This window comes from Somniosus microcephalus, chromosome 2 (genome assembly GCF_052327205.1).
Source record: "Somniosus microcephalus isolate GS21.2 chromosome 2, FLI_Smic_1.0, whole genome shotgun sequence".
NCBI classification, from domain to species: Eukaryota; Metazoa; Chordata; class Chondrichthyes; order Squaliformes; family Somniosidae; genus Somniosus; species Somniosus microcephalus.
Genome location: NC_140988.1, coordinates 155,900,228 through 155,927,089, shown reverse-complemented (window position 1 = coordinate 155,927,089; position 26,862 = coordinate 155,900,228). Strand labels below are relative to the sequence as shown.

General features: G+C 44.0%; 2 protein-coding genes across 4 annotated transcripts in view; one reads left to right on the top strand and one right to left on the bottom strand.

Moving 5' to 3' along the window:
• The window catches only part of LOC147123048 (coiled-coil domain-containing protein 158-like), a 249,213-nt gene extending 230,480 nt beyond the window's left edge, over window positions 1-18,733 (top strand). For 2 of the 3 annotated variants that reach the window (XM_085964352.1, XM_085964360.1), the window contains 3 exons: window positions 16,323-16,532; window positions 18,253-18,354; window positions 18,574-18,733. In XM_085964352.1, coding sequence (XP_085820478.1) covers window positions 16,323-16,532; window positions 18,253-18,354; window positions 18,574-18,650 — 389 coding nt within the window. In that variant the 3' untranslated portion in view covers window positions 18,651-18,733. Of the gene's footprint in view, window positions 1-16,322; window positions 16,533-18,252; window positions 18,355-18,573 lie in introns of those variants that run through there. The other variant, XM_085964379.1, reaches the window with a different exon arrangement.
• Window positions 18,734-19,368: 635 nt separating this feature from the next.
• Window positions 19,369-26,509, bottom strand: stbd1 (starch binding domain 1). Its single transcript, XM_085964392.1, has 2 exons — window positions 26,179-26,509; window positions 19,369-22,868 (listed from the first exon to the last, which is right to left on the bottom strand). Exons 1-2 carry the CDS (start codon window positions 26,432-26,434, stop codon window positions 21,952-21,954), a joined length of 1,173 nt encoding a protein of 390 aa, XP_085820518.1. The 5' UTR covers window positions 26,435-26,509; the 3' UTR covers window positions 19,369-21,951.
• Window positions 26,510-26,862: the final 353 nt, after the last annotated feature.

The following is a 26,862-nucleotide window of genomic DNA, read 5'->3' as shown; positions in this document are numbered from 1 at the left end:
CAAGAAGCTCAACACCATCCAGGACAAAGCAGCCCGCTTAATTGGCACCCCATTCACCACCTTAAACATTCACTCCCTCCATCACCGGCGTACCGTGGCTGCAGTGTGTACCATCTACAAGATGCACCGCAGCAACTTGCCAAGGCTTCTTCGGCAGCACCTCCCAAAGCCGCCACCTCTTCCACCTAGAAGGGCAAGGGCAGCAGGCGCATGGGAACACCACCACCTCCAAGTCACACACCATCCTGACTTAGAAGTATATCACCGATCCTTCATCGTCGCTGTGTCAAAATCCTGGAACTCCCTCCCTAACAGCACTTTGGGTGTACCTTCACCACATGGACTGTAGCCGTTCAAGAAGGCGGCTCATCACCACCTTCGAGGGCAATTAGGGATGGGCAATAAATGCTGGCCTTGCCAGCGACGCCCACATCCCATAAACAATTTTTTTTTTTTTAAAGTAGGTTTTTCCCTCGTGTTTGTTCTCTCACCACCTGCCACAGGCCCAGTCTGGCAGCTCTGTCCTTCAGGACTCAGAGAGCTTGGTGGTGCTACCAAGCCAGTCTTGATGATGGACATTGAAGTCCCCCACCCAGAGTATACTCTGTGCCCTTCCTATTATGTCCGTGTGTAATTGAGACACGGACTGCAGAAGTTGGTTATAACAGGTGTTTACTGAGTGGAGACAAACGAACTACTATGCAAAAGTTACTACACAGGCTTATATACAGGGGTGGTCACTACTGGTACTGCAGTATACAGGGGCTGCAGAATATAGTTCCTTCTGCAAAGTACATACACTACAATTCCTCCCCTTTTAGCTAAACAGTACATAACATTCGATTAATAATTAAATAACATATTTACAATTACAGTTGCTAGATACATTAGCTGAAGTTAAGCAATTATAAGTTCAGTCTTTGAGGAGGCTTCCTGATTCTGTCTGGATAACGCCTCTTTGGGGTATCAGGTTCTTCTGGCAAAGTTGATTCGGGATCAACGTCGTTGTTTGGTTCGTCTGCTTCCAATATCACCGATTCTGAGGTAGATGCAATTGGTACTTCGGTTTCATCACCAGGTGTATCGGATCGTGGTGTGGAATTGACGTTTTCCAGTGACTCTAGAATCTGGTCAGCATGGCGCCTTACAATGCTCTCTCCAACGTCCACGGTATACATTAGAGGTCCTTGCCGTGTACAGATCGTTCCTGGCTGCCATTTCTCTGTGCGGTAGTCCCGGGCCAAAACTGGTTGACCTATCTTAAAACTCCTGGTCAGCCTTTCATTCATATTCTGAAACTGCCTGTTCTCCACATCTCTTCTGATGTTTGGCTTAACCAAATCCAAGCGGCATCTTAGTCTTCGATTGAAGAACATCATGGCTGGAGTTTGGTTGGTAACCGCATGTGTTGCATTCCGGTAGGCAAACAAGAAGTTATCCACCTTGTGTTGTAGGGGTATGTCTTCATTACACATTGCCTTGATAGCCTTCTTGAATGTTTGAACGAACCTCTCAGCCAATCCATTGGTGGCTGGATGATATGGGGCGGATGTGTAATGCTTAACACCATTGTTCTTTAAGAACCTCCGGAACTCTTCAGACACAAACTGTGGTCCATTGTCAGAGCAAATCTGTTCAGGCAGCCCATTTCTGGCGAATATGGTTCGTAAGACTGTGATAGTTTTTTCTGTGGTGGTTGAGGACATTTTTATTACCTCTGGCCACTTTGAATGTGCATCCACCGCAATTAAAAACATCGAGTCCATAAATGGACCAGCAAAATCAATGTGTACCCTTTGCCATGGAGATGAGGGCCACTCCCATGGATGTAGAGGGGCTTGTGGTGGGGCGTTTTGGACCTTCTGGCATCCTGTACAGCTCTTGGTCATCTCTTCGATTTCTCTATCGATTCCCGGCCACCACACAAACGCTCTGGCTAAGTTCTTCATTTTTACCCCTCCCAGATGACCCTCATGAAGCTCATTGAGCACTCTATCCTTCAATTTGGGTGGAATTACTACTCTGGATCCACACATCAAGGTTCCTCTGCACACTGACAGCTGTTCTCTTCTCGGCGAGAATGCTGGCAACAGTGGTTCACCATGTGCTGGCCATCCCTTCACCGTTAAATCATAGACCCAGGAGAGTGTCGGGTCATTTCGTGTTTCCTTTTCTATGTTTGCATTCATCACAGGGAGACATTCGACTATGGTCGAGTGGAATATCTCCACTGGATCCACTGCAGGTGCTTCTTCCACCCTCGGCAACGGTAGGCGCGACAATCCATCAGCATTCCCATGCTGTTTAGTTCCTTTGTACTCGGTCATATTGGTGTGCCCCTAGGAAAAGGGACTACCTCTGTAGCCGTTGTGCTGTCATTATCAGGATGCCCTTCTGAGGGTTGAAAATGGAGACGAGGTTGATGATCAGTTAGTAGAGTAAATTTCTGACCGTGCAGGTAGTGATTGAACTTCTTCACCCCCCACACCAGGCTGAGGGCCTCTCTGTCAATCTGGGCATAGTTACGCTCGGCTGAAGTTAACGAGTGTGATGCAAAAGCTATCGGCCTCTCTGAACCATCAAGGAATTTATGTGACAGTACCGCTCCAATGCCGTAGGGAGACGCATCACATGCCAGTCTTATCGGTAGTGATGGGTTGTAGTGAGCCAATACTTCTCTTGAAGTGGTTAGGTCTTTACTCTTCTGAAAGGCCCGCTTACATTCATCACTCCATTTCCATGCTACTCCAGTTTGTAGTAGGGCGTTCAGTGGGTGCAGAATTGTGGACAAATTTGGCAAAAACTTATGGTAGTAATTCACCAATCCGAGGAATGACCTCAGTTGCGACACATTTTCAGGCACTGGAGCCTTAACTACCGCTTCAATTTTGTCAGGGGACTTATGTAACCCCTCTTCATCAATCACGTGGCCACAATACGATATCTGTTTCTTAAAAAACTCGCACTTGGGGCGATTGGCTCGTAGCCCATGTTCTTTTAGTCTAGTGAGCACCTGCTCTAGGTTGGCAAGGTGTTCACTGTCATCTTCACCTGTCATTAGGATGTCGTCCAAGTAACACTGAGTCCCCGGAATCCCTTGCAGGACTTGTTCCATCGCTCTTAGCCATATCGCCGGAGCTGATGCTACTCCGAATACCAGTCGATTATACTGGTAAAGACCTTTGTGAGTGTTTATCGTGAGATACTTCCTAGAGGATTCTTCAACCTCCATCTGCAAATATGCTTGTGCTAGGTCAATTTTTGTAAAACGCTTCCCTCCAGCTAGTGAGGCAAAAATATCTTCTATCCTCGGGAGAGGATATTGTACTGTGTGAAGGACTGGGTTCACCGTCACCTTGAAGTCCCCACAGATGCGAACCTTCCTTGGCTCCTCAGACTTATTGTTTAACGTTTTCTTCATGACAGGAACGATGGGTGTCGCCCACTCGCTCCAGTCTACCTTAGATAACACGCCTGCATTCTCCAGATTCTCCAGCTCTGCCTCGACGGCTGGGCGAATTGCATATGGTACCGGTCTTGCTTTGAAAAACTTGGGAATTGCATTCTCTTCTATTTTTATCGAGGCGGTTACGCCTTTAAAAGTTCCCAGTTCTTGTTGAAATACCTCTTTGGCGTTAGCTAAGATTTTTGACAATCGTCCAGGTGTGACGTCGTCATCCTTTTTACCAGCCACCGTCAGTGCCTGAATGGAGTGCCAGTCTAAACTTATCTTTCTGATCCATTCACGTCCCAATAACGGTGGTCCACCATCTTGCAGTATGTACAGATACAATTTCTGTATTTCCTTGCCGTTGTATTCGACAGGCACCCTTATTTTCCCTCTGGGGTATACTTTTTGCCCCGTATACGTCTTCAAGACAATGGGTGTCTCTTTCAAGGGTATGTGTGAGAATAGCCGCTCGTAGTCTCGTCGATTCATGACAGTCAGGGCTGATCCTGTATCCAATTCCATTTTGACTTGGGACCCTGCTATCGTGAGGGTGACCCAAATGGTTCGGTGATCCTCTTTTGCGATTACGTTGTGAAGTTTGAGACAGCTTAGTCTCTTGTTCCCGGATTCACTATCGCTCATCTGGTCTTCGGAACTACTGTCCGTCATCTTTTGTACTTTCCTGTACTGTTCCTTAGTAGCCTTTTTGTTGTCGTTGGTCTTGTTCCCAGACCTGCAAACTCGTGCAATGTGTCCCATCTTTCCGCATTGCCTGCATATTTTGTCCTTGGACCAGCAGTCCTTCTGGTCATGGGTTGTTCTGCCGCAGCGATAACATTTTTCAAATCCCCGTGTCATTTCGTGGGTGCCGTATTCCTGTGGCTTTTGCTGTATTTCCGCAGCTCCCCTTGCTGCTGCTTCGTACGATATTGCCACGCTGAAAGCCTTATCTAGTGTCAGCTCTTTCTCTGAGAGTAACCTCTTCTGGGTTCCTTCACTCAGGAGTCCACAGACAAATTTGTCCCGTAGGGTATCTGCCAGTCCTGCTCCGAACTGGCAGTGCTTTGATAGCTTGCGTAGTTCCGTAAGGTAATCAGCATTGCTCTCATCTTTATGCTGATTTCTCCTGTGGAATTTAAATCTTTCTGCTATCAGCAGCGGTGTAGGATTTAGGTGTTCATGTATGATATCAACAATTTCGTTAAAACTCTTCACCATCGGTTTGGCTGGAGTAATCAAGTTCCACAATAGGCCGTACGTTCTTGCGCCCATTAAGTTTAGTAGTACCGATGCCTTTTTCTCATCGGCTACTTCGTTTGCCTCGCAATATACTTCGACTCTTTCCACATACGTGGTCCAGTCTTCTATTGCATTATCGAAGGCAGTGATATTGCCAGTCTTCGGCATCTTGGAAATCTAAGATGGCGCCTCCCGCGCTTTGCCTTTTTCCCTGATTTAACAAAATGGCGCCTCCCGCGCTTTCCGTCTTCCCCGCTGCTGCTAGCGCTGTTGCTGGCGTTTTATGCCTTGATGGCGACGCCCTATGGTCTTCGCGCACTTCCCCCCACGCTGCTGCTAACGCCGCTCTCCGCGGTTCCCGTGGCAAACTGCAGCTCCTCGCGGCTTTCTGCGCTTCTAATTTCTTTTATTTCCCTGTCGTCGGAGCAACCCTGCGGGACACTTTCCTCCCTCTTCTCGGGTCTGTACGCTGCCCGGCTTCGTAGCACCGGCCGCCCCCTGTGTGCTCCACCCTCTCTCTCCTCTTCCCGACAACGCTGCTCGGCCCCGTTGAAAAGCCACCCGATCGAGCTCTAGCCCGCCGCAGCCCAGGAAGGATCAGTGTACTACCTGCCACCAGCCCGATTAGCTGGAACACCATCGACAGGATAACCAAGCCCCGCTTTCGACAGCCTCTCCTGCAAATCTTCAACTCCGATGAATCAGAGGCGGTTGCCCACGGTCGACGTCCGTTTCTTCTGTTTGTTTTTTTTTCTCTTTCTTCCTTCTGGCCTCGACCTCTGACAACTTCGTTTCAGGGATGGATCCCCATGAGGTGGTGCAGACTGTAGGTAAGTTCGGATCTGCTCGTCGCCAGTATTATGTCCGTGTGTAATTGAGACACGGACTGCAGGAGTTGGTTATAACAGGTCTTTACTGAGTGGAGACAAACTGGAACTACTATGCAAAAGTTACTACACAGGCTTATATACAGGGGTGGTCACTACTGGTACTGCAGTATACAGGGGCTGCAGAATATAGTTCCTTCTGCAAAGTACATACACTACACTTCCGACCCTCAGTGCTTCTTCCAAGTAGTGTTCGACCTGTCTCTCTTCATTAGCTGAGGGAGGGCAATAGCTGGTAATCAGCAGGAGGTTTCCTTGCCCATGCTTGACCTGAAGCCATGAGATTTCGTAGGGTCCAGAGTCAATGTTGAGAACTCCCACGGCCACTCACTCCCGACTGTATACTACTGTGCCACCTCCTCTGGTGGGCCTGTGCTGTCACTGGGATGGTGATGGAGGAGTCTGGGACATTGGCTGAAAAGTATGATTCTGTAAGTATGATAGGCTGTTGCTTGACTACTCTGTGCGACAGCTCTCCCGATTTTGGCACATGTTAGTGAGGAGGGGTTGACTGGGCTGGGTGTGCCGCTGTTGTGTTCAAAACCGGTGGCCCATCCCGTTTTATTCTTCTTGCTGTTGTTTTCTGTAGAGGTTTGTTACAACTGAATGGCTTGCCAGGGCAGAGGGCAGTTAAGAGTCAACCAACCTGGGTCTGGAGTCAAATATAGGCCAGACCAGGTAAAGACGGCAGATTTCCTTCCCTGAAGGGCATTAGTGAACCAAATGGGTTTTTACAACAATCCAATAGTTTCATGGTCACCATTACTGATACTAGCTTCCCCCCTCCCCCCCATACAGCTGAGCCACCTGTGGTGCCGTAGACTTGGCTCTGGATATACCCCCCAGAGGAACCATCACCCTCACCAGTATTCAGTACTGTTAGAGAGTGAGATGCACTCGGGGGACTCCTGCACTACGTGCCTGGTCCTCCTTGTCTGTCTGACAGTCACCCATTCCCTCTCTGCCTGCACACTCTTACGCTGCGGGGTGACCACCTCCTGAAACATGCTATCCACGTAGCTCTCAGCATCACGGATGCACCGCAGTGACACCAGCTGCTCCTCAACCTGGAGCTTGAGCTCCTCCAGCTGACGACACTTCCTCCATATATGGTTGTCCAGGACATGGGAAGTGTCCTGGAGATCCCACATGGCACAAGATGTGCATTCCACGGGACTGAGGTGCCCTGCTATGCCTCTACTTAATAGACTATTAACTAACTTAACAAAAATAAATTCAAGACTTAAAAAAAATCACCAGCTACTCACCAATCAGTTCCTTCCCTTGTGCTGAGGTCACTTTAGGTTTTTTACCTCACTCCCACTCCCTCTGGGCTCTCGGGCCTACCTTTATCTGTGGCCGCTGCTCTCACTCTCCCGCAGGTCCGTTCTCGTGCCTATTAACTTAGAGTCCTTGGGTTATGTGGCTCCACTCCTCCTTTTCAGTTAGATGACTTAGCCGCCTTCCTCCTCTCCACCGATTCCTGCTCTCACCAAATTCTTCCGCTCTGCTTGCGATCCACTCCGATTACATTCTCCCAGCTCCAAGCTCAATACCACTGTTGATAGGGCTACCACCGCTGGGAATGAGGGAAATCCAGTTCTAGTACAACCTTCAAAAGTTTACTGTCAGTTAAAGGGGAACATCACTTTCCTTCAAGAATGGGGTAGAAATTGGTATGCGTTGCACCTGTTTTTTGGTTGTAAAACATACCAATTTAGCAGTGGGAGGTCTGCGCCTACTATGCAGGCGTTGGCCCCATTGCCAAATTTGTTGGGTCCATTTTTTAAGACGTCCACAGGTGTTGGGCTCCTTGAATGTTAGGGGCCTAACACCTATTAAAGGATCCCTTTGACAAATTCATCACCAATGAGCAGCGCATGCATGGGGATTCTTCAGTGACCACCAACTGAGAGAAAAAATGAAAACACTTGCCTTAAGAAAACCTTCCTGTGCTTCCCTGACTCCACAGTAGTCACGTAGGATGTCCACCCTACCCTCCTTACTCAAAAAAAGGCTGTCAGACCATATAGTTCAGGTCAAACCTGCCAGTTAATTTTATTACAGGAATTAAATATGTACAGAAACAAGAGAAAACAGCAAGAAACTAGTGGTGCTCATGAAAACAAAAACAAAATGAAGTATCTGCTCTGGAGTGTGTTTTTTACTGCCTAAGTTGGAAGACTTTCTAATATGTTTGTATGTGGGACCAGCAGCGTTCGTGCCTTCCTCAGATACCAGCACTGGCTGCCACAACCAAAACTCAACAGAAAAGTGGCCAAGAGTCAAGTCTGATCAAAAGGAGACCTTTAAATTGACATTCAGTTTCTTGTAGCAATAAACTAGTTTATTTACAGGTTGCATTTGTATACATCATAGATACTGGTCTGCAGTCCCGCAGCTCTAATTCATCAATTATCTGGTCAGTTGTGTAAATTGGCTGTCGCTGGACTGGGATGTCAACCTCTGGGAGTTATTTACAAACAGAACAATAGAAATAACTGGGACAGAAATGGAAACAAAAAATCAACTCATTATTGGAGAGAATCGCAGGCCAATCTCATTTTATGTCACTGTGGATTCTTCTATAATGGACCATACAAGGTTCAGCAGCACTTCCTCAAAGGCTTATCGTAGTCTCGTTTACACTTAAATGTTTGAGTTTTAAACTCATTTTGCAAAACAAAGTAAGACATATACAAATAAAACATTGGCCATGTGAGCTTCTGTCTGATGAAAGGGAGGAACTGAAAGAAATCAGTATTTGTAGGGAAATGGTGTTAGGGAAATTGACGGGATTGAAGGCCGGTAAATCCCCAGGGCCTGATAATCTACATCCTAGGGTACTTAAGGAAGTGGCCCTAGAAATAGTAGATGCATTGCTGATCATCTTCCAACATTCGATGGAATCTGGAACAGTACCCATGGATTGGAGGGTAGCTAATGTTACCCCACTATTCAAAAAAGGTGGTAGAGAGAAAACGGGGAATTACAGACCGGTAAGCCTGACATCGGTAGTGGGGAAAATGCTAGAGTCCATTATAAAAGATGTAATAGCAGAGCACTTGGAAAACAGTGACAGGATCGGACAAAGTCAACATGGATTCACAAAAGGTAAATTGTGCTTGACTAATCTACTGGAATTTTTTGAGGATGTAACTGGTAAAATAGATAAGGGAGAACCAGTGGATGTGGTGTATTTGGACTTTCAAAAGGCTTTCGATAAGGTCCCGCATAAGAGATTAGCGTGTAAAGTTAAGGCACATGGGATCGGGGGTAAGGTATTGACTTGGACAGAGAACTGGTTGGCAGACAGAAAGCAAAGAGTTGGAATAAATGGGTCTTTTTCCAAGTGGCAGGCAGTGACTAGTGGGGTACCGCAGGGATCAGTCCTTGGACCCCAGCTATTCACAATATATATTAATGATCTAGACAAGAGAACTAGATGTAATATCTCCAAGTTTGCAGACGACACAAAGCTGGGTGAGCGTGTGTGCTGGGAGGAGGATGCCGAGAAACTCCAGGATGATTTGGACAGGTTGGGTGATTGGGCAGAAGCATGGCAGATGCAATATAACATGGATAAATGCGAGGTTATTCACTTTGGTGTCAAAAACAAGAAGGCAGATTATCTGAATGGCAATAGATTGGGAGAAGGGGAAGTGCAACGAGACCTGGGTGTCCTTGTGCACCAGTCGCTGAAGGTAAGCATGCAGGTGCAGCAGGCAGTTAAGAAGGCAAATGCTATGTTGGCCTTCGTAGCGAGAGGGTTTGAGTACAGGAACAAGGATGTCTTGCTGCAGCTGTACAGGGCCTTGGTGAGACCACATCTTTAGTATTGTGTGCAGTTTTGGTCACCTTATCTGAGGAAGGATGTTCTTGCCATGGAGGGAGTTCAGCGACGATTCACCAGGCTGATACCTGGGATGGCAAGAATGACGTATGAGGAGAGATTGGGTCAATTGGGCTTATACTCGCTGGCGTTCAGAAGAATGAGAGGGGATCTCATTGAAACGTATAAAATTCTGACAGGACTGGACAGACTAGATGCAGGAAGGATGTTCCCGATGGTCGGGGAGTCCAGAACCAAGGGTCACAATCTAAGGATAAGGGGTAAGCCATTTAGGACAGAAATGAGGAGGAATTTCTTCACCCAGAGAGTGGTGAACCTGTGGAATTCTCTACCACAGAAGGCAGTAGAGGCCAATTCATTAAATATATTCAAGAAGGAGTTGGATATATTTCTTAAGGCTAAAGGGATCAAGGGATATGGGGAGAAAGCAGGGACAGGGTACTGAATTTGGATGATCAGCCATAATCGCATTGAATGCCGGAGCAGGCTCGAGGGGCTGAATGGCCTACTCCTGCTCCTATCTTCTATGTTTCTATGTCTTGGTCTCCATTTCAAGGCTACACGCTATTAAGTACTTCATACCTTATAGGGCATCGTTGCATTAATTTTGACACTTTTAAAAGGAATATACGTTCACTTTACAGCCTCAGGGCAGAATGGTATGTGATGTTTCCCACGCGTTTAAAAACTTGGGAGGGTGATAAGAAAATATATGCTATATTCTAACCGAGGCAGAATTTTTTTTTTAATCTAAACTTTATTGATATCATAAATGTTTCTATTAGAGTAAGACCATAATTTTGGATAAATGTAAAACAATGCAGCCTGAAGCAATAAATCATATAAACCAGCCTACTAGTGTGAACAGTTTTAAAACCACTCGATAGACTGGAAAGTCACATTCTTATTAATCTAATAAGAGGTCTGAATATTAGATGCAACAAAAGCTGGGGGCTATTTTATTGAGCTCCTAAAATGATGTTGGAAGGCAATAGCCTGGTGCTGAAAGTGTGAAATATTACATTACCATGTTAATAAAGGGATGAATTGGTTACGATAGCAAAATACTGCGGATGCTGGAAATCCGAAATAACAACAGAAAATGCTGGAAAAACCCTTCTCTCTCCACGGATGTTGCCTGGCCTGCTGAGTTTTTCCAGCATTTTCTGTTGTTATTTATAATGAATTGGTTAATTGAGAATAGACTCCGTACAGTTATTCGCTAAATTATTTCATAAGAAATAAACCCCTATTGCGTGAGTTGGTTTCTTTGAAAATGTCGAATTGCTGAAAAATAATGGCTGCGCTGCTTCTGATTCGCTTCTAATTAGAAAACTAGGAAGTTGGAGTAAATACCCATCAGGAAAGGATGAACAGGCTGGGTCTGTTTTCTCTTGAAAAGAGAAGGCTGAGGGGTGACCTAATCGAGGTCTTTAAAATTATGAAAGGTTCTGATACAGTAGACACAGAGGGCTCGAATTTCATTGGGCCGTTGAGGCGGGATTGGAGGTGTGTGGGGGGGTTAAAATCGCGAAATTGCAGGGGGGGGGGGCACGAACACATGTCCGTTTCACAGGAGGCAGATACCTGACCTGTGCTGGGAGCTGCCTCCCCGCGGCGGGAAGGGGATTAGTGCCAATTAACTGCCTGTTAACAGGTAGTTAACAGGCAGTTTTTAGCCTAATCCCTATTTTTATCCCTGAAGTGTGGGCTTCCCGACGGCTCCAAACCACGCCACGTGAGCGAGGCGGACCGTCGGGCTGAAGGGCTTGGAGGGTTCAAGATACCCGGTGTTCAGGTGAGTGATGGGTGCATGACTACACACACCAAACACACTTACCTCTGCAAAGTGTTTAAATAAGTTTTACTTACCTTTGCAGCCTTCCTTCCTTCAGGTCTCGGGAGTCCCTCATCTCACCAGCACAGAAAGCAGAATGGCCGTGAGCTGTCAAAATCTGCAGCATTCTGCTTTCTGTTCTGGAGAGATCTCTAAATCAGCCTGAGAGGAAGGAAATAACTTAGAGTACTGATTGTCAGTGTTTGACAGCTTCAAAGAGCTGTCAAACACTGATATTTCATCTGTCAAAAGCTCGACAGATGAAATATCAATCTGTGACGTCACCTGTTGCCGGGTTGCCATTAATTGGCCTGCTGAGCCTGGTGGGCGGGCTTAACAAGGTCAAGCAAGTGAAAATCGAGTGGGGTGGCCACAATTCGATGGAGGCGGGACTACAACCCCAAAAGTTGTAGTCCCGCCTCCTACACGCCTCCATTGATAAAATCCAGACCAGAGTGTTTCCACTTGTGGAGAAGAGCAAAACTAGAGGCCATCAAATATAAGATAGTCACTAAGAAATCAATTAGGGAATTTTTTACCAACAGAGTGGTGAGAATGTGGAACTTGCGACCACAGGGAATGGTTGAAGCGAATAGTATAGATGCATTTAAGGGGAGGCTAGATAAGCACATAAGGGAGTAGGGAATAGAGGGTTACGCTGATAAAGTTAGATGAGGAAAGACGGGAGGAGGCTCAAGTGAAACATAAACACCGGTATAGACTGGTTGGGCCAAATGGCCTGCTTCTGTGTTGTATGTCCTATGTAAATTAGCAATGGGGCAATCAGCGTGCAAAATGGTGAAATTTACAGCATGCTTAGTCAACCTTTCTGTTGCAAGAAATTCTGGACCAGTATGCGTTCGCTATAGATTTGTTATTTAAAGTTTTTAAACTGGACGTGTCCAAAATGTGTAGAAAGGCTTTCTGGTTGACCAATGTCTCCAATAGCCACCAACAATGTTATCTCACACATAGGGCAAAGCAGCTCTGGCTTCAGATACCAAGCCCAGGCACCTTTATGGCAGAGCTACTCTACCGTACTAGGGAGAGCAGCAAAACGCTGTTTAATCTAGATCCTGTTTGTGCCTAAAGTAGTAAGAGTTCTATTTGGCTCAAGCGATGATTGTCTATTTACTCAGGTTTTTTAAATACTTTTCCCCTTGCAGTCATGCCATAGCCAGACGTTATGAAACAGCATTTTGTGTCTTCACAGAAACCCCACAGTGCAGATAGAGGCCATTTCGGCCCATCGAGCCTGCACCGACACATATCCCACCCGATCCCCGTAACCCCTATCCCTGTAACCCCAAGTATTTAAGCCCCCTAACACTAAGGGTCAATTTATCATAGCCAATCAACCTAACCCGCACATCTTTGGACTGTGGGAGGAAACCGGAGCACCCGGAGAAAACCCACGCAAACACGGGGAGAATGTGCAAACTCCACACAGACAGTCGCCCGAGTTCGGATTCGAACGCGAGTCTCTGGCGCTGTGAGGCAACAGTGCTAACCACTATGCCACCGTGCTGCCCGTCTTGCACCCTCTGTTTTTGAAGTTTACTCAATCGAGGTCTAACAATAAAGCCAATTGCAATAAACTGTCCCAGAGCTTTATGTACTTATCTAATACTTTTTGCCATTCAATCATGAGCAGAGTTATGCAAGCTAAAATGACTTCATACATTCTTAAGTCTTTTCTTTAATGCAACATAGTGAAACACAAGAGAACAAAGTTCAGAGATACTACTGAGCACAATGATTAGAACTGAACTGTCCTTGTGCCAAAAGTTCAAAGGGGTCAGCAGCATTTGTTGCACAGCCTTTTCAGTTTCAAAACAACAGTCCAGCAGTATTTTTCAAGTTCTTCTCTTACTTCCAACTTTCCTCTTAAAGCTCCTTCATCTTAGTGCTCAGAATTCAAAATAAACAGAGGATACAATTTTAATTTTATTTAAAGTCGACTTCATGAATCTTAGTCCACAGCAAGCACGAAGGTTGCATTGAAGGTATTTGAGCTGATCAGTTATCAGGCGAGGCCTACACATCACCATTCAGGGGGACAAAACACAGTAATTTGGACAGCTGACTTGATGGGACATTTTTTGAACACATGAAAAACCCACATTAAAATGTTGGAAAACCAAGTTATCACCAACAGTAAAACATCTGCAGGTAGCAAGATTTCCCACGACACGACCAGGACCAATTTACGCTCCCGTGAAGCATATTGGGACATCTTACTACGTTAAAGGCACTACATAAATAAAAGTTGCTGTAAGTGCAAACATTTGCTTACATCTAGCTACAGGAAGCTCTTTGGTATCCAGCACCGACGGGGCCGGGATGGTGCCAGTTGATTAAAAATTCCAGATGACGGAGGGGGTTATCTACCAAGGCTATTTTTAACAAACAAAAATTTAAAAAATCAAGAAATGTGCAGTATACAGTAATTGGATACTCACTTACAGAATGTTGTGTTAAATGGATGGTGGAAGAGGCTTGATTAAGTATAATACTGCCAGTTGAGGGTAATCCATAACTCTTTAATTACTTAACAGTAAAACAAAACATACAGTAAATGACTATACAGTACTGTAATTGACTGTACACTTATTCCAAGTTAGCTGGTTCATCAGGAATATCCATGCTAGCTGGGTCATCAGGATCATGCACTTCAACAGAGTCTTAAGGCACTTGCACTGCTTCAACTCTTTTGGAAGCTTTCCTAAACATGTCCCGGATGTCTGCTTGCTTAGTGGACTCTTGCCTTTTTTGTAGAAAGGTGGAATGCAGAATATGGAGGTGCATAACTTCTTGGGCAGAGTAGCAAGGATGCCTTTCAGCAAATTGGAGGATTAAAACAAATCCTTCTGCAGCTTTAGCCCAAGAAATCCTCTTCACTTTCCTTTTCTTTCTTTGGATTCAAAACAGTCTCAATTATTTCATCATCACTTAGCATATGCACAACAGCAACTTCTCTATCTGCATCAACCCGCTGCTCAATATCACTTTCACTGAGGTTACGTAGAGGGTTTGCTGGGCCTACATTTTTCACTATGCCAGCCATTTCCATTATTGTACTCTTCTTGGGACAAACATTGAACCCATGAAATTCCTCCTCTGAAGAAGAACCTTCAGCAAACATTACAGAAGGCCACAATTTGCTCTTACGAAGCATACACCGTTTCTCTACACTCTTAGATGTCTCCGAGCTTGAATAAAACTTGAACAGCTTATCCTTCTGCGATTTGATGTCGTAGGTTGTTGACGAACCGATTTTGAATTCATTCATAATGTTGATACACTTCTCTCCCCTTTCTAGCCATTGGCATATCTCGATTTTCTGTTTTAAAGTTAACACTCTCGTCCTTTTGCTTGGACCAACTTTTGGGAATTCCATAATGCAAGATGGGGGAGATAATATACAATAAAGATGGAGGCACACAAAAATGGCAGATCGGAAGAGACTACCGGCAGCGCGGGAAAGTCAGACTCCTGTTATTGAAGTGTTCAGACTTCCGACAGCGCCAAAAAGCCGAGTAGTGACAGTTTGAAGAACTACCCCCACTGACTAACTTGGCCACTGCGGGAGACTTGGACGTGGCAACATTTCCGGTTATTGAGGTGTTGTTTTCGGAGTATGAATTTAGCCGGTTAATAAAGAATTCTGGATATTTAGGTGCCATTGAAATGAGAGTTTCCTGTACTTCAACATTTCAAACAAAATGAAACTTCATCCCCAAGTCTGTTGACCAACTTAAAGAAGCAGGACCAAATCCATGTTGACTCTAGTTACATAAGATTTTAAAGATGTGCACAGATGTAATGTCTTATTTTGATTGATCAAGTCATAGAAATATCAGTTCGCTGTTAATCGTAATAGTCAACTATATATGTTTTTTGAGGATGTAACTAGCAGGGTAGATAAAGGGGATCAAGTGGATGTAGTTTATTTGGATTTTCAAAAGGCATTCGATAAGTGCCACACAAAAGGTTGTTGCACAAGGACTCATGGAGTTGGAGGTAATATATTAGCATGAATAGAGGATTGGTTAAAGGACAGAAAACAGAGAGTAGGGATAAACAGGTATGTTGAGGTTGGCAGGCTGTTACTAGCAGAGTGCCACAAGGATCAGTGCTGGGCCTTAGCTATTTACAATCTATATTATTGACTTAGGTGAAGAGACTGAGTATAATATATCCAAGTTTGCTGACGATACAAAGCTAAATGAGAAAGTAAGCTGTGAGGAGGATGCAGAGATATAGACAGGTTAAGTGAATAGACAAGCAGGTGGAGGAAATGTGAGGTTATTCACTTTGGTAGGAAAAATAGCAAAGATGAGAAACTATTAAATGTTGGTGTTCAGACGGATTTGAGTGTCCTTGTACACGAAACACAAAGTTAGCATACAGGTACAGCAAGCAATTAGGAAGGCAGGTGGTATATTGGCCTTTATTGCAAAGGGGTTGGCGTACAAGAGTAAGGAAGTTTTGCTGCAGTTGTACAGGGCTTTGGCGTGACTACACCTGGCATACTGTCTGCTGTTTGAAAGGGTACAACAAAGGTTCACTAGATTTCATTCTAGGATGAAGAGTTTTCCTATGAGGAGAGATTGAGCCTGTACTCTCCAGAAGAATGAGTTGATCTCTTTGAAACACAAGATTCTGAGGGGGCTTGAGGAGGCCGATGCGGAGAGGCCGTTTCCCCTGGCTGGAAAGCTAGAAAGGATAAGGGGGTTGCCGTTTAGGACTGATGGAGAAATCATGAGAGAGAGAGAGAGAGTTGTGAATCTTTGGAATTCTCTACCCCAGAGTGCTGTAGATGCTCAGTCGTGGAGTATATTCAAGGCTGAGTGATAGATTTTTGGACTAGAGAGAATCAAGGGATAAGGGGGATCAGGTGGGAAAGTGGAGATGAGGTAAAGGATCAGCTCTGATCTTATTGAACGGTGGAGCAGGCTCGAGGGGCTGTATGTTATGTTCTGTTCTTCAAATTACCTAATTACATGTTGCTAAACTTTTTACAAAAAGAATAAAATGCATTTCTCCCTACAGCAGACCACTCATTACAGTTAGGTAGTCCATGTTACACCTCCTCACCTCAGCGACAGAGTCTTCCAGAAAGATCACCAGTATCTTCCTTACTAACTGGCTCAATATGTGAGCGCAGAAGAGAAACCACCACCTTTGATGATCTGTGCGATTCACGGACCAGCTACTTGCCATCACACTATTCAGAAAATGAGCTTCACTTCCAAAATAACGGTAAGAACAATTGTGTGCCCCAGAGAAAAAAAAGCCACTGGAATTTATTCTATGTTTTCCTCTTTGTAGCCTGCTGCCCATCTCCTGTCCTGCACCAAGTTCCACTTACCTAATGCATTAAATTAAAATTCTCATTCTGCTGTTTAAATACCTTTACACTGTACCAACCTCCTGCAGCCTTATACCACCCTACCCTACCACTGGTAGGTGTACCAACCTCCTGCAGCCTTATACCACCCTACCCTACCACTGGTAGGTGTACCTTATACCACCCACCCTACCACTGGTAGGTGTACCTTAAACCATCTAAGCGTCAGTCCAATTCCTTCCCTAAACCTCACATTCCCTCGCCTCTTTGCTGATTGGTGCTTGAAACCTAGAAATTAGTTGCAATATTGGTAAATTAACACTTAACGGGGGGGGGGGGGTTTAACTTTGATTTGCTTTTGAAGCATTAACTCCTGTATTCAAAAAATAGGGGGTAAGAATATCAGACAAAATGTATTAATTGGTTATATAGTCAACAGGAATTTTTGGCTCAAATGCAATTGTCATAAGACTTCAAAACTTAGTTGGCAAATCCAAGCTACAAACACACTATAAAAAAAGATGGTGCCTTTAGCAAAAAACAAAAATCCTCATGGTTGCTGAGCCATTATCCAAGTGCAGCACAGGCAAACTGCAATAGAGAAAATATTACCTTCCTTAAAATGGCAAATTCAAGTTGTGATTAAATAGAGTAGAATACAAAAGAAGTTTGCAAGTTAAATTTAGGTCAAGTTAGTTGAAGAAACAAATCATGAACAACTTGTATTTATATAGCACCTTTCATGTAGTAAAACATCCTAAGGCGCTTCACAGGAGTGTTATAAGACAACAAATTGACACCGAGCCACATAAGAAATTAGGGCAGACTTGGTCAGAGGTAGGTTTTAAGGAGCGTCTTAAAAGGAGGAAAGAGGGGTAGAGAGGCGAAGAGGTTTAGGGAGGCATTTACAGAGCTTAGGGACTAGACAGCTAAAGGCACGGCCACCGATGGTTGAGTGATTATAATCAGGGATGCCCTCAAGAGTGCAGAATTAGAGGAGTGCAGATATCTCTCAGGTTGTGGGGCTGGAGATTAGAGATAGGGAGGGACGAGGCCATGGAGGGATTTGAAAACAAGGATGAGAATTTTCAAATCAAGGCATTCCTTAACCGGGAGCCAATGTAAGTCAGCGAGCACAGGGGCGATGAGTGAGCGGGACTGCTGCGAGTTAGGACACGGGTAGCCGAGTTTTGGATGACCTCAAGTTTACATAAGGTAGAATGTGGGAGGCCAGCCAGGAGTGCATTGGAAGAGTCAAGTCTAGGAGGCAACAAAGACATAGACGAGGGTTTCAGCAGCAGAGGATCGGAGACAGGCAATGTTAGAGGTGGAAATAGGCAATCTTAGTTATGCCACGGCTGTGGTTGGAAGCTCATTTCAGGGTCAAATATGACACCAAGGTTGCGATCAGTTTACCCATGTGCATCAGTATTTAGATTGATGGGTATTAGAAATTAGGATTTTCAATAACCACACCTGGTAGATTTGATGATCATTCAAAAGGAAGAACTATACTCCTTAGCTGGAAGTGATTCAAATTCTACTTAGAAACTCTCTAGTGGGGAACCCACATGTCCTATCAGATGTAATTTCAGAAGTTATAATGCACTCGCTACCTATTTCTCCCTCCAGGTACTGACCAGATTGATGTTGCGGGGCAGGCCTGCAAGAAACTGCAGAACAAACTGGATGGTCTGCAGAACCTGGTAGAAGATCTTCAGCTGAAGAATCATGGTATAGTAACTTACAATTTGCTCACATTTCAAAACATTGAAAAGATCTATTTTTTGTATCCCCCTCCATTAAGGAAAGCATTAAGAGGCTTATTCTGGTGCATGCTTCCAGTACACAAATTTTAGAAAGCCATTTGTTTCTAACAACTTTATTTCTCAGGGTTTCATTCAAAGTAATAATACTTCAAAACTATTAGAATTTAAAACATTTAATTTACAGAAATGTCCTCCATGATCAGAAGCCAAGAAAAGAGGATAAAGAGAGTAAAAGACAGAGAGAAAATGCTAAAGAAGTGAAGTCCACGTTTCTGCATTTTATTCCTTGCGGTGTATGGCTTTTGACTCGCTGCAGTACACAAATAAAATCTGCTGCCATTTAATGCCTTGTGAAACCCATTTTATTCATTCAATCTACCCAGTTGCAATTAATTAAATTGGATAACTGGGAGAACACTGAAATATACACAGGACACAGGCTACCACAGATTCAAAAGTAACTTATGGTGTTTTGCATTAATTGGCTTGTTTTAAATACATGTGAAAGAAGAAGAAATAGTGTATTGTCAAAACAGAACAAGTCACACATACTAGTGGACCAAGAGTGAGGTGGGAGAGAAAAGACAAGCAAGCCACAAACTGCTAGAATTGCTTATGGTCTCTTCCATATAAGACTGCAGCTAGTTACATATGTATTCTCATCACATTCTGTTCAATGCAAAACAGGGATACTTAAGAAAAATTAAAGAGTTTAGGCACTAATGAACATTGTAGATCTGGGTTAAGTGTTAATAGAAAAATGGGGAGAAACAGTTTAAACTTTGGGAGGGGCAGTATAACCAAGAACCTTTATTCCATACATGGTAATTATGAACAAGTGTCAACTACCAACAGTAGATAACTAGCACAGGTGCTTGCCACACTAGATATAGCCTTGGCCAAGAACTGATTCATGACTTTCCCAGTGTAAGATTACTTTAGCAGTCCTTTTAGATTACTATTCTCTAGGGTGTATGTATTTTTTTTTTTTTTTTTTTTTTTTTTTTAATTGCTTAAAATGCTAGTCATATATATTGAGGCAAACAGTCTAGAGTAAAAAGTTAACTGACTCAGAACAGCATATTCTTTACACAAGTATTTTAGCAAGACCAAATTCATGCCAGACATTAAGGCTGTAAATCTTACAAGCAAAATCACACAAGTCAATACAGAGTTACACACTGCAGACTCAGTTCATGGTCAGACTATGCTGCACAAAATTAGAACAAACGTCTAAGGCCATGTGAAAGTTCAGTATAGATTTAACATCTAACAGGAAAGCACACTTAAACATTAATTATACCAGTGCAAAAAATAAACTATGCCTGGGAATAGCAAGCATACTGGCCTCCCAAAGTGTTTTTTAAAAAAAGCAGGCGAGGCAGAAAATTGTAGTTTCTGGTTTGGGTTCTGCAACAATTGCTATTAGGATAGACAGACGGAATGAAAAACATAACTGAAGCATTAATAGATAGAGGATGTGCCCAAAATTGAGCAATAGTTATGGTTAGGAAAGAACACCAGCTTTCAACTAGTCTTGCACTTTGCCAACAGGAAAAAAACCTAAAAAAAAAGAAGTAGCTATGTGCAATGGGGGCCGGGGGAGGAAAAAAAGAGGCAATACTATTGACACCTTCATTACATAATTCTAGTGGGCATATAACATGGTGAAAGTGTACATATTTGCTCTGTGCCTCTCAAATTCAGATTAATGCACAAAGACTCAGTGCAAACTCATACTACTCAAGTCCCAATGTTGGTAGATTCATGCTGCACCACTGAATGTTCTGTAATTCACTGGTTTCAATATACATGAAATGAATCATTGGCAACATGTTCTTGGTTACTGATGAGAAACTCTAAACATGTTAAAAATTTCTGTGACTTTTCAGTATATACTTTTATACAAAAACACAATTAGGTCTTATCTCTGCACCCAGAACAGTTAAGGTGACAGTGCAACAATGTGAAATTGGAAATTGAGGGTCACTAACTTTAGTGTTGTGAATTTACAAAAAGGCACTCATTTCTCTATAGTAAAACTTTCTGCATTGTAAACTCTAGATTAGACATTTGCCATGGTAATATATCTTGTCACTATCCAAAATTTCAGTCCTCCTTCACAGGTGGCCATTGTTCAAATTAAACTTCTAATTATTTTCAAAGGGAAACTGAAATTTAAAAATATAGTAAATGGTCAGCCTCAGAGTAAATTTAAGATTTTGCACATCTGAAGGGAAGCTTATGTTTTTCCACTCCCAGAACTATGGTTATTTCCTGCAGTGTTTTTTCTAGGGATAAATTAGTTAATTTTGTATACACAATTTACAAAATTTTATTTCCCAATATGGGTTTCAGATTAACTTGTGCTAAAATGAGGAATTAAACATTTCTGTTTCAGCACCCCTGTCAGCATCAAGCATCTTGTGTCAAATCCAAAGTTAAAGTAAAGCTGCTCCCTATTCAATCCCAGATTTATGTGAACTCCAACCTCAACCAACTCCACTGGAGCACTAGCACCAGAGTAGAGATCATTCAAACTAGTTGCATACAAGACCCATACAAAAACTTCAGGAAAGACTTGAATCTCATCAGTTTAGGGTAGATTGGACTACAGGTTCCATATAGTGCAATATGTTTTGTCCCTTTTGCTATTTAATTTAGAAGTAATGATTGTATGAACAGCCAAGATGATCAATACACTACAGGATGAGGTAGCGCCAGTATGCCACAAACTGTAGGAGATTTTACATTACAGTAGCATGAATTGGAGAGCTAAAATCAGTAGATTCACAACATGCAAGTTTTTTTTTAATGTAAAAAGCTCATAATAAATCCATTTTAACATTTATAGTTTTAAACTTTGCCCCTCTCCAAAAAAAAGTATTCCTTCAAATAGAAAGATGCAAACATCCTCTGAATGCTTGCTCTTTATAAAAACCAAAGCCTGTATTCAAATTGCACAATCTACAGATGCCAAGGCTACTGCTCCACTTGTATCTATTTCTATATCCAAGTGTGACTTTTTGAATTTCACTTAACATACAAGTAGCTACATGCTTTCCCATTTCCCACAAATACAGATTAAAATAGAAAAGGGTTAGTGATCTAATTAATTATTCTTCTATTACTTACCATTAAAAATGTACAGTAAATCTCAGCTGTCTGAATATTCTATGCTTATTTAAGGTTAGCTGATTACCATGGGAATCTTCCTCTCCAGGAGAGGAAGAAGGGATAGTTAAGGTTCTTGTGGAAAGCATATTTCAGCAGCAAATTGTTACCTAAACAAGACGAGACAGTCTACATTTAGCAGTGAAAATCCTGGCAGCCCATATAATCTGAAATCAAAGCACAGAAATAGAAAGACTAGAGAAGGAACAGCTGACAGATGTTACTATTAAAAATTATGTCAGTGGAAAGAGAAGTTACATATGATAATGGAAAGAGTTACATAATTGCTGGCGTTCAGTTCTCCTTCAATGAACTCAAAGCTCTAACTTGAACTCTGATCAGTGCACTCCATTTTGGCCATTTCATTGCTGCAACTTCTGCTTGTGATTCAATGGTAACCCCAGCACTGATGTACTTCTAAATCTCCATGACCAGTCTCTAGACACCTATTGAGACATTCCTCCCACCGCCGGATCTTTCCATTTTCTACCATCACATATTTCCACTCAATCCTGGAATCCACTGGGAGCAGAATGGAACTGGACCAGAATCCATCCTTGTTTGGTTTCAATGGTACATACCTATCCCACTGCCCCAGACACTCGTGATTTCCCATCACTGCAAGGATCTGAGAGTTTGAGCAAGTAAGATAGTGGACATTAAAATTCACACAGACATTGTTGAGGGGCAAAGGGGACACTGCAGCAACTTTTCTGGCAATATTTTCAGGCTCTGAACTTACATTTGTTCTTTCTGACTCAGCATTAACCTGCTCTTCAAAGATTATTCTTTTATCTTCTCTTTCCATTTCAGTTTTAATAGATTTCAACTCATTAGGCAAGTCAGCATTACTTTCATTGATGTTAGTATCAGTCATCCCACCATCATTTAGACAACCTGTTCCACTGAATTTCTGATCAACTGCTGAATCTAGATCAAAAGCTTCATCTTTATGGTCAGATTTTTCATACACCTTTTCAATACTGATAGTTGACTTCATTGTTTCACAAACATACACCTTCTCTTCCCCAGAATTATACTCTGTGATGCTTGCATTATGGACTGATGTTTGTATCTGGTTATTCTCACAAAAATTCTTGGTCTGTCTGTAATCAGGCAGATCCTGGTTATGTGTCAGTGCAGGACCAAAGTCTGTCTCTCTCAGATTCTTGACCATGTTTTCTGAAATATCTTTAGCCCCCAAAGAAGCAGTTTTGTGTTTGATTGGAGACTGTTGCACACCAACTCTCAACTCTGTTCCCTTGATCTCTGGTGCATTGCCCCCTTCAGCATCTGTAGCTTTATCTGTAAAGACCAAAGATTTTCACTTAATACTTTGCCCAAAATGGTCAGTGGCAAACATATGGAAGCAGCATTCAAATAATAACATTTTACCACAATACAACTTATTTAAAACATGGTCCCGATTTAAACAAGGGAAAGCAAATTGATATGGTTCCTACTTCAAGAATAAATTTACATAAACTAAACTTCTGGAATGAAATGTAATTCTATTTTCAAGAATGCTTGTCTGGCTTGCTTAAGTATCAATTACAAATTATATAGTTACAGACATGTGCACACATGTGGTTTAGTTCATTAAATTAAAGATTTGAATAAAAATGCAGTGTCAAATATACAATACCCAAAGTCCTGTTTGAGTCCAGCAATTAATCCCTGCAACAGGCAACTTTACTGGCATAATACAGTCAAGGCTGTGGGCCACGACAACATCCCGGCTGTTGTGCTGAAGACTTGAGCTCCAGAACTAGCCACGCCTCTAGCCAAGCTGTTCCAGTACAGCTACAACACTGGCATCTATCTGACAATGTGGAAAACTGCCCAGGTGTGTCTTGTCCACAAAAAGCAGGACAAATCCAATCTGGCCAATTACTGCCCCACTAGTCTACTCTCAATCATCAGCAAAGTGATGGAAGGTGTCATCGAAAGCACTAACCTGCTCACTGATGCCCAGTTTGGGTTTCACCAGGACCACTCAGCTCCAGACCTCATTACAGCCTTGGTCCAAATATGGACAAAGAGTGGAATTCCAGGTGAGGGGAGAGTGACTGCCCTTGACATCAAGGCAGCATTTGACAGTGTGGCATCAAGGAGCCCTAGTAAAACTGAAGTCAATGGGAATCGGGGGGGGGCGGTGCGGTGTTAGAGAAACTCTCCACTGGCTGGAGTCATACCTAACACAGGAAGATGATTGTGGTGGTTGGAGGTCAATCACCACATCCCCAGGACATTACTGCAAGAGTTCCTCAGGGCAGTGTCCTAGGCCAACCATCTTCAGCTGCTTCATCAATGACCTTCGCTCCATCATACGGTCAGACATGGGGATGTTCGCTGATGATTGCAGTGTTCAGCACCATTCACAACTCCTCAGATAATGAAGCAGTCCATGCCTGCATGCAGCAAGATCTGGACGACATTCAGGCTTGGGCCGATAAGTGGCAGGTAATATTCACGCCACACAAGTGCCAGGCAATGACTATCTCCAACAAGCATCTAACCACCACCCCTTGACATCCCCCACCATCAATATCCTGGGGGTCACCATTGACTAGAAACGCAACTGGACCAGCCACAAATACTGTGGCAACAAGAGCAGGTCAGAGGCTGGGTATTCTGCGGCGAGTCTCAGCTCCTGACTCCCCAAAGCCTTTCTACCATCTACAAAGTAGAAGTCAGGAGTGCAATGGAATACTCTCCACTTGCCTGGATGAGTGCAGCTCCAACACCACAAGAATCTCGATGCCATCCAGGACAAAGCAGCCCGCTTGATTGGCACCCCATCCACAACCATAAACATTCACTTCCTCCACCACCAGCATACCGTGGCTGCAGTGTGTACCATCCACAAAATGCACTGCAGCAACTCACCAAGACTCCTTTGGCAGCACCTCCCAAACCCATGACCTTTACCACCTAGAAGGACAAGGGCAGCAGGCACATGGGAACACCACCTCCAAGTCACACACCATCCGGACTTAGAAATATATCACCGTTCCTTCATAGTCACTGGATCAAAATCCTGGAACTCCCTCCCTAAACAGCACTGTGGGAGTATCTTCACCACACTGACTTCAGCAGTTCAAGGCAGCAGCTCACCAACTCTTCTCAAGGGCAACTAGGGATGGGCAATAAATGCTGGCCTTGCCAGTCACCCACATCCCATGAACAAAAAAAGTCACACGGGATGGAAAGAAGAATTGCAATTTTGATCTGTAGGAGAGGAGGCCCCAAGTAGACGGAGAGTTTTATCTGAGGTGGTGTCAGTGAGAATTGTCAAATGTAAATCAAGGATAGCTGGAAGCTACAAGTCAGCATATACTAGTCATTCGACACCTCCATGTGCAGAAGTGGCCTAGAAGAACCTTTGGTAAACTACACCGCATTTTCAGATCATCCTGACCTGAAACAAATATGATCTGTGGGCTGAAAGGTAGATCAGTAACTCTTCTCACACACGCGCTGAAACAGCACCAACCCGTTATAAAGATCCACTGCTTCCCAAAGGAACAGCCCGAATCACAGTGGGGTTAGCACGGATATCACTTACGCCAGATTTATATCCTACTTTTAGGAATGTGCACAAACTAACAATTGCTCTTCAGTAACAATATTGATTTATGCAAGAATACAATGAAGTTTAAAGTTTGATTAGTTAAAAAAAATACGAATAGTTCTTTGAGGGGGAAGGGAAGAATCCAGTGGTGTGATGTCAATACTAGTTTACTCTGAATACCGCATAGGTTTTTTAACTTCCGAGATACTCAGGTGCAGTGCCCACTGCGGATTTGGCGCAGTGCGGGGCGGCAGCGAGGAGATATTTTGGTCGGTCCTTGCCTGATGCAACAGGACACGCAGAGCGGATCGGTTTGATGGGTTCACCCCTGGCCAGTAATTCCTAATCTCTTCAAACCAACGTGTAACTGCCAAGTCGTGCATAATTCGTAATTATTCGCTTACCTGACACCTCCTGCTTAATGTGAAAATAATTCGATATTGTTACGCAAAGTCACGTGAACAGAATAGGACTCAATTATTCTGCACTGGTGCCCACACTTCACATTAAATACAAAGTTACCGTCAAATAACCTCAGTCAACTGTAATGATATTTTATAACTTCGAATAACGCAATCTTGCTAAAGTAACACGGATTAATGCAAATCAGAGGATTAAGTGTTTCTGTATCTAGAATATATTCCGAATAATTGACCTTTATCAGTTTGATTTCATCAATTCCAACGCATGAGAACCCATTTTACAGAATTGAACGCAGAGAGACTTAGGATCGGAGTTTAAGCACAAACCCGTGCTGTGTGAACAGAGCAACAGCCCCCAACCCAGCCTGAAGTGTATGGAAACAGTGGGAGATTTGAAATCACAATATTGCCCAGTTGTTGCCGCAGTTTGCATTGGTTCACCTCCCAGTCGCTCAGTGCAGAGGGAGACACGAAGGCTGCAGACCCAGCAAGGCCGGTTTCAGGTTGTTTACGAACCAGATTGGCCAACATCAAGAACCTAGCCTGCATAACATAGCCGCAGCTTAAAGCTTGCCCGTACTAACTGCAAGCTCAGTGTGACCAGCGAGTTAATGTTTACCAGCACTGTCCTCCTGCCAGCTCTCCGGCTCCTCTGGCCGGCTGCCTCTGTCCTTGGGGCCGCTTTTCACCCGGCCTCGGTCAGTGTCCGGGGAAGCGCTCTGGAGCCCGGCTCCCTCCGGTCTGTCCTGGCTCCTGGCTCTGCTGAACCAGAACCAAGTAGTCAGGGCGACAGCAAGCGCCAGCGGCAGCACTGCCCACACGCTGCTGAGCATCGTAACTATTCCCTGCAACAAAGCCGCCAGCTCTGCTGCCATCACCGCTTATTCCCAAGCCTCCGCCTTCACTCTGATCCTTTTCAGCTGTTGCTTTGGACAAACCCCCGGCTCCGCCTCTCAGCCCCAAGTCAGTTACCGTGTCACTGCGCACAAGCCCAATGGCAGAGCGTGGCAGCTTTCCATTTAAAGCGGCACTGTTCCTCCAGGGATAGACACTCGACGGGCCCGTAACCTCCCTCGGGAGCTGGCGCCTCGCAACTTGAGCCATCTCTCAGAATTTTGCCCCATGCCATTCCACTCTGCGTGGAGGGATTTCCTATACGGGCTGCTCCTGCACACACTCCACTTCATTGTCCTCGTCTGCTCACGCCGTGGCGTACTTTCTTGCCGTCTGGAGGTGGTGGGGGTCCCCAGTGGAGGGGTCTCTACGCGGTAGTCCTCCCCTTTTCCATCGGGGATTTGGCGTG